The following is an 8,034-nucleotide window of genomic DNA, read 5'->3' as shown; positions in this document are numbered from 1 at the left end:
CAGGTAACATCTTGTGAAGACAAAAGCTGCATGTTTGTAAGAAACAAATCCATCAAGACTTATATATTTTTGCTTAATAATAATAAAAAGTGGTCTGGTCTGAATCAGGAGAGAAATCTGCACAGATCAAGGACTGTTTACTAGCCAAGACAGTCCAAAACAGCTCTAATACATGGGTGGACTGCAGAGCATCCATTGCTGAGAAAGTGATAGAATGCAACATTTCTCCAGATCTGATGAAGAAACACATCTATGAGTTTGATGAAGAAACTCATCTACATTTTGGATGGCCTGAGAGTGAGGAAATTATCTGCAAATCTTCCATTTTTGGGTGAATTATTCCTTTAAAAGAACAATATAATGTGGCAACAGCACATTTCAGAACAATAATAGTTACAGTAAAACTCTGTAAATCATTTCAAAATGGGCCTTAAGATGAAGATACTTCATATGATTGCCTAATTAAAGGAGATTTCAAAATAATTCTAACTTAAGTGGCACTTAAAGCAGAGCAACTGTAAATTTTCTGAGCATGAGCAGGTATTATTGCACTGTCAAGTTCCTCATGCAAGAAAAACAAGTTTTATGAAGACTTTAAGGCTGGCGATCAACATTCATATTCTGATCTCTATCACATGGTCACTCCACGGAATATTTTTAACAGTGGTGCTATTGTAGACATTATTAGCTGTAGCTCATTACATTACATCTGTCCGCATGAGATGCAGTTAAGGCCGTGTTTAATTTAGGCTTACGGAGGTCTGCTAGAAAACAAAGTTGCCAAACAGTGCAAATATGTTAGTGCTTAGACGGTGTAGATGACCTTTGTACATTAAATATTGAGCTTATATTTGTCATCAGCTTTCAGGACAAGCTGAATCAAGATTTTTAATTGTATACTGAAGGCAGGAAAGTCATTCTGACTGACCACAGGACAGTTTTTAGTGAAGAAAAAGCTACATGCATACATACATGTGCTCACAATGAGTGGATGTTTCAGGCATTTGTGAATTAATTATTAGTTCTGAGATTTGTTTTGCACTGGTGAGTATTTGTGTGATTTTGTGATTTCAAAAAATGTTATGTTCTATGAATTATAATCCTGACTAATCCCACTATTTATTAATTTATAAGGGTTTAATGTTTAGTATTAAAAAGTGATGAGATCACTCCTCCAAAATAATTTTAATAATGGCAGAGACTTGAACATCTTAAATATTAAAATTAAACAGAACAATTAAGCCCCAGTCAATCAGTATCCCATTGACATGCATGTAAACACACAATAGTTTGCTTTTCGGTAAAGAGATGTATGCATGGGTTGATCTCATAAGTGTCCATGATTCCGTTTGCTCATTGCTGGGTGTTAAAACTGGAAACTGTGTGCATGTGTGCGTGTCTCGCCTCTTTAGCTCAACAGCTCCAGATATGTAACAGGCACCTTCCCCTTCTGGTTTCCTCGCTCTCCAATCAGCCAATCAGAGTCCATTCCAGGCACTGTGTACACGGTGATAAGCTGATCGTCCAATCAGATAAGTGTAATTAATTAATTTGGAGTCTTTAGGATGCTTTTCAAGCAAACACATATAGCAAACATTCTAAATATTCAAACGAAATGGCTTAAAAGCAATCATCTGTTCAACCTAACTTTCACTGTAGTCAAATATATTCAAAATGTTTCATCCAAGAACCAAAACGCATTAAAAATCTAGTTTGTGAATGTTTTCGTCACTGTTCGCCACTACATTTACAATGTTTAATTACACATTGCTAGCAAAATCATTGTCAATATACTTGAATATTCAAGAGAAATTTAAACTAGCCAAAGTCAACTATAATTCTTTAAACCATCATGAAAAACCATTCACAATTCATTTAATTTTAACATTAAAGTGACATATGATGAACATTAAAATTAATGTGGTATTTTCAAGTGGAACAGAATATTCAGTGAGAAATAATTCATGGCGGGACTTCATTTTATTCATAACTTGAACGGATCAAGAAAAGTTGGCTATGATGAAGTAAATAGATGCTTATTATTGGAAAAAGGTTAAATATTCAAAAATATTCAAATGAAATGGTTTAAAAAAACTATCAATTCAACTAAACTGTCACTACAGCCAAATATATTTTAAAACATTTAATGCAAAATGCATTAAAAATCAAATTTAAAAATACCATGGTATGTTTTCTTCATTATTTTTCACTATTTTCACAATAATTCCTTTTTAATTACCAGCAAAATCGTTGTAAATATACTTGAATATTCAAAACATCACCCATTTTTACTAAAAAATTAATAAAATAAACTAGCCTAAATCAACTTATTATCCATTAAATTGTCATGAAAGACTCATTAAAATGTGATATTAAATGTGACATGATAAACATTAATTGTAATTAGAATTAAAGTGTCATTTTCAAGTGAAACAGAATATTAGGTAAGAATTAATGACGGGGCTTAATTTTATCCATCACAATTTGATTGGATAAAAAAAAAAGGCCTAAAATTAAGTAAATAATGGTTTTAATAGCAAACATTTTAAATATTCAGAAAAAAATGTCCAAAACGAATCCCTTCAACCAAACTGCCATTATAGCCAAATATATAAAAAATGTTTAATGCAAGAACCAAAACACATTAAAGTGGAAATGAAGCAGTCAGTCAAGTTTACATTATTTAGTAAAGTGATTTCCACTTTGATTAAAAAATATATAACAAACATGATTAATGTAACCATTTTAAAGAAAAAAAGGTTGTTTTGTTATAGCTTTTAGAGCAAGGGCGCCGCCATCTTGCAGTACCACCGCATGTGACGTCACGGGGTTGGTTCGCTCCGATGGCCAGTGAAGTAATAGAAGCATTTCTTTACATTTTGAACACACGCTTGTTTTGAAATGGAGGAAGATTACATTGAAAGCACTGTTAAGTCCATAATAAGTGCAATTGCCTATGCATTTGAGCCGATACGGCGATGGGACCCGAGCAGTATTAGGGGTTGAAGAAACCGCATCGGTAAAATGCGGATCGGAAACAATACTCGTTTACGTGGATACTCCTCAAGACTTTTAATATTTAAACTGACAAGGCTTAAAACACGTGAGAATGATAAACTTTATTGAGGAAGCAGCACTGGTCCGATTGTTCAGATAACGTTAGGTGATTAGTTAAACACTACATCCTAGCAGGAAAGCTAATTGTATTCGCAGGTGAACATAAAATATGATACATACAACTGGTGAACCAGTCAATGTAATGCATATGTCTTAATGGTCTGACATAACAATAAAATGCGACATGAATGATGAAGCGTTGTCTGTTTACATCACCTTGCGCCTGGCATTATGAAAACAATGTTTGGGATACCACGATCAAAACTTAGCATATAGACAGTTTGATGTTGAATATTCATCCAAATTATGGTGAAAACCAAATTATTTGTGTGTTAAATTAACATTCGTGTGTTCAAAATGTAAAGAAATGCTTCTATTACTTCACTGGCCATCGGAGCGAACCAACCCCGTGACGTCACACGCGATGGTACTGCAAGATGGTGGCGCCCTTGCTCTAAAAGCTATAACAAAACATCCTTTTTTCTTTAAAATGGTTACATTAATCATGTTTGTTATATATTTTTTAATCAAAGAGGAAATTACTTTACTAAATAATGTTAACTTAACTGACTGCTTCACTTCCACTTTAAAAATCTACTTAAAAATATCATGGTATGTTTTCCTCAATGTTCCTTACTATTTTCACAATGTTTAATTTCACATTACCAGCAAACTCATTGTAAATATATTTGAATATTCAATATATCACCCATTTCTACTCTAAAAAGTAAATAAATAAATAAACTACCCAATATCAACTTATAATGCATTAAATCATCATGATAAAACTTTCACAATTCCTTTCATTTTAACATAAATGTGACATATAATAAACAATAATTTTAATTTAAATTAATGTGGAGTTTTCAAGAGAAACAGAATATTCCATAAGAAATCATTTAGGATGGGGACTTAATTTTATCCATCACAATTTGATTGGATCATGAAATGTAGGCTCGGATATTATGCAATAATATATTTCACAGCCCCTAACTGTGCGTTCACACCGCCGCCGTCGAGAGCGTCAATCTGGAATCCTCTCAAGCGGTGGACTTCTACGTTCCGATTGGTTGCCGCCAGATGCCGCCGAACCGTGTCATAGCTCATTACCATAAAGTTGACCTGATTTCAACTCTCCTCGACGCCCTCAACATCCAAGTCGCGCCGCGCCGCTGCTCGACGCTGCTTGACGCCGGCTCACATTGAAAATTAATGACTTCCGGCCACTTTGACGCTCTCGACGGCGGCGGTGTGAACGCACAGTAACACCCCCTATTAGACCCATATCAGACTGTTTATCTTCCATCAAACATCTGCTCACCTCATCGGCCCACAACGAGAGCTCACTGGAGTCTGCAGCATCGTAGTCATACAGCACTTTGGCCTTGCGTGTGCCGCTGGCTGGCGGCTGAACTTCTTCAATCTGCAGAGCGTCTGTTTCCAGAGGAGACGCAGAGTTCAGCGGCAGGAAGGCAGACCGGTCCGTGGGGCTTCTGGCGGGGTGGGAATTCACATCCAAAGAGTCGGGGCATCTTCTGAAAGAGAGAAGATTGATAGAGGACACTATTAGGGCTCTGCTGACTAGTGTGAACACTAACAAGACGACAAACTCAAAACTCACATGTCTCCACTGCAACTGTGAGCAGACGGGTGGGAAAAGTAAAACAGGTGTTTATAATAATGACTGTGATGTCATGATCTACAAATCAAATATTTAAAAGGAATAGTTCACTGAAAAATTAATATTTGCTGGTCATGTGCTCGCTCTCAGGTCATCTGAGATGTAGCCGAGTTTGTTTCTTCATCAGATTTGGAGAAATGTAGCATTGCATCACTTGTTCACCAATGGATCCTCTGCAGTGAATGGGTGCCCTCAGAATGAGAGTCCAAACAGCTGATAAAAACATCACAATAATCCACACCACTCCAGTCCATCAGTTAACATTTTGTGAAGCCAAAAGCTGTGTGTTTGTAAGAAACAAATGCATCATGAAGACATTTTTAACTTTAAATCATTACTGCTGTCTAAAACACGAGTCCATAATCCATAACGCTTCCTTCGGTGAAAAAGTGGTCTGGTCTGAATCAGGAGAGAAATCTGCACAGATCAAGCACCATTTACAAGCCAAACCAGCTCTAAACAAATATGTGGCTGGATTTTGAGTTAAAATATGGTTTTAATATAGGTAAAAATGTCTTCATGATGCATTTGTGTCTTACAAACAAGCAGCTTTTGGCTTCTCCAGATGTTAACTGGTGGACTGGAGTGGTGTGGATCACTTGTGGATTATTGTGATGTGTTTATCAGCTGTTTGGACTCTCATTCTGACGGCACCCATTCACTGCAGAGGATTCATTGCTGAGCAAGTAAATTTCTCATCAAATTGTCATTTTTGGGTAAACTATTCCTTTACGGTGCACCAAGTCATATTTTCCACTGTAAAGTAGGGATGTAACGATTCACTCAACTCACGATTCGATTCGAGTCACGATTTTGATTTCACGATTCGATTCACATATGAACAAACTAAGGCTTTGTCTGTGCTCTTTCCATTTAAAATTAGAGGCAACCACTGGATTTTAATCATGATCTAAATAAAGATGCAGCATGAGCAGTTTTTTATCTAAATTAGACTGTATAATTTCGAAATTTGAAGCAAAAACAGAATGGTCTGACTTTACTTTTGTTAAACTATACTAAATAAAACATCTGAACTAAACAGCAGACGAGCTGAATGAGACGCAGATTCACTCTCTGCCAGCAGGTGGCGCTTAAAGCGTTTCCTTGGTTTCCACTGTAAACAAAGCAGTGCTGCACTTATGAACTTTAAAGGCCAATTCACACCGCACCGACAAACGCCGACAGACACGTTGGCTGCTGGATTTAGAATTTTATGAAAAATAACTGTCAGATCCAACAAACTCCGACAGACTAGTCTGTTGGCGTTTGTCAGCGTGGTGTGAATTGGCCTTAATATGCAGGGCTCCAGACTGCGACCATTTTTATTGCCTGTGCGACTAAATTTTGTGCGCGGAAAAAATACCATCGAAAGACAGTAAGTTCCCTTCAGACATACATTCATATAAACTCCTACCCCTAAATTAATCGCGATTTGTTTGGCATCTCAACCGATGTGAATCGTCACATATTTGAATCGATTTTCAACCGGCTCGCGGTTAATCGTTACATCCCTACTGTAAAGTTTTCCTCTTAAAGAAATCTTTAATTTAATAGTTAACACTTTACGATAAGGTTCTATTTGTTAACATCACTTAACTCTATTAGTTAACATGAACTAACAAAGAATAATACTTTTACAGTACATCATTTATTAATTCTAGTTTGTTCATTTCAACATTTGCTTAATACATTTTTCAAATCACAAGCTGTATCTGTAAACATTAGGTAATGCACTGTGAACTAACATGAATGAACAACCACTTTTATTGACAAAGATGAATAAATGTAAGAAATATGAAGAGTTTATTTGCAAAAACAGATAACTCTTCATATATTGCTCATGTTAGCTAATGCATTGACTATGAGACCTTACTGTAAAGTGTTACCATTTAATGTTATATTTTTATTTTGGAAAAATGATTCAGTGAGCCAAATAGCATTTTGCACACATATGAATGAAATCTGATGCATAGCCACCTGCCCAGCTCTCTCTGCAGCTCCAGCATGTACTTGTGACACTGGCTGTAATACATCGCCTGCGCTTCCACAAACTCACACAGGCAGCGCAGGTGATTCACCTGCGCAGACAGAAAATACGTCCTGTCACTTTAAAACCCATAGCATTCTGTGCAAACACAGGTTGCACTTCATTTGGTTGCATGAGGATACTAGATATTTACACAGTCTTTTGAACAATGATTTAACAATGTTTTGAAATGCTATTCTCTGAACTTCAAAGCATGCATATTGAAGGATTATTATGAAAGCCTTTAAGCCCATCCTGACAATGAGGTTTATCAGTTTGAAGTGGCTTGTATTCAAACATACGCTTCTGCTCAGGTGTGTAGCGGGTTAATGCAGCATGCACGTAAAAACGACTCACGTGCGTGCTGCTGATGCCCTCCAGGAGGAGTCTGGTGACCTCAGCCTGTCCGTCAAACTCTGTCTGAGCAACACGCAATTCATGCTCCGCCTGCATATGACCGAGAAAACAAATTCAAAATTGACACCGGCATAAGATTCATCTGCATTTAGAGTTGCATGAACATTAGGACTCTCTTAAAGGGGTCATATGATGTTGCTAAAAAGAACATTATTTTGTGTATTTGGTGTAATGAAATGTGTTTATGCTGTTTAAACACATTCTGTACATTATAGTTTCTCCTCTATGCCTCGCCTTTCTGAAACGTGTCGATTTTTACAAAGCTCATCGGTCTGAAAAGCGAGGTGTGCTCTGATTGGCCAGCTATCTAGTGCGTTGTGATTGGCCGAATACCTCAAGCGTGTGACGGAAATGTTATGCCCCTACCATACTGTTGATGCCGTGTCCTGGCCGGAGCGATGAGACAAAAACATTAAAACCCATTATAAACGAGGCATTTGTTGCATCCAGTGGGGACATAATTACGGATTGCGTTGCATCGCTCCGCGTAAACATAAAACCATGTCTGCATTTGTGATCGGAGAAATGACAAACAACAAGCCCTACTCTACACTGCTCAAAACTCGCGTTTGAATCGTCAGTGGCAAATTCTTACAGTCTGTGAGTCAGAACAGCCGGCATTGTAGTCTACTCTACCAGGATCAGGAAACAGTCCTCCATAAAATGTGCTGGACACATCTGAATATTTGGGTTGAACTGTTCTGGAACAGCGTTGTAAATACAACTTAACCACTGATTTCTAGTCGTGTCCTCTTTTGGAAGGACCAAACAAAGTAGTTTCGCTTTCACAACG

General features: G+C 37.1%; 1 protein-coding gene across 6 annotated transcripts in view; it reads right to left on the bottom strand.

The window, feature by feature from the left end:
* Nucleotides 1-295: 295 nt before the first annotated feature.
* The window catches only part of LOC107671032 (endophilin-B2-like), a 28,396-nt gene continuing 20,657 nt past the window's right edge, over nt 296-8,034 (bottom strand). For 4 of the 6 annotated variants that reach the window (XM_016463868.1, XM_016463871.1, XM_016463869.1 and 1 more), the window contains 5 exons: nt 7,182-7,271; nt 6,776-6,876; nt 4,739-4,753; nt 4,439-4,652; nt 296-1,516 (listed from right to left, as the gene is read on the bottom strand). In XM_016463868.1, the coding sequence (XP_016319354.1) occupies nt 1,409-1,516; nt 4,439-4,652; nt 4,739-4,753; nt 6,776-6,876; nt 7,182-7,271 (528 nt within the window). In that variant the 3' untranslated portion in view covers nt 296-1,408. The remainder of the gene's footprint in view (nt 1,517-4,438; nt 4,653-4,738; nt 4,754-6,775; nt 6,877-7,181; nt 7,272-8,034) is intronic. The other 2 variants (XM_016463870.1, XM_016463872.1) reach the window with 1 other exon arrangement.

The sequence above is a fragment of the Sinocyclocheilus anshuiensis genome, unplaced genomic scaffold (assembly GCF_001515605.1).
Source record: "Sinocyclocheilus anshuiensis isolate Anshui unplaced genomic scaffold, SAMN03320099.WGS_v1.1 scaffold332, whole genome shotgun sequence".
In the NCBI taxonomy this organism is placed as follows: domain Eukaryota; kingdom Metazoa; phylum Chordata; class Actinopteri; order Cypriniformes; family Cyprinidae; genus Sinocyclocheilus; species Sinocyclocheilus anshuiensis.
This window is presented reverse-complemented; position numbering and strand designations above follow the sequence as displayed.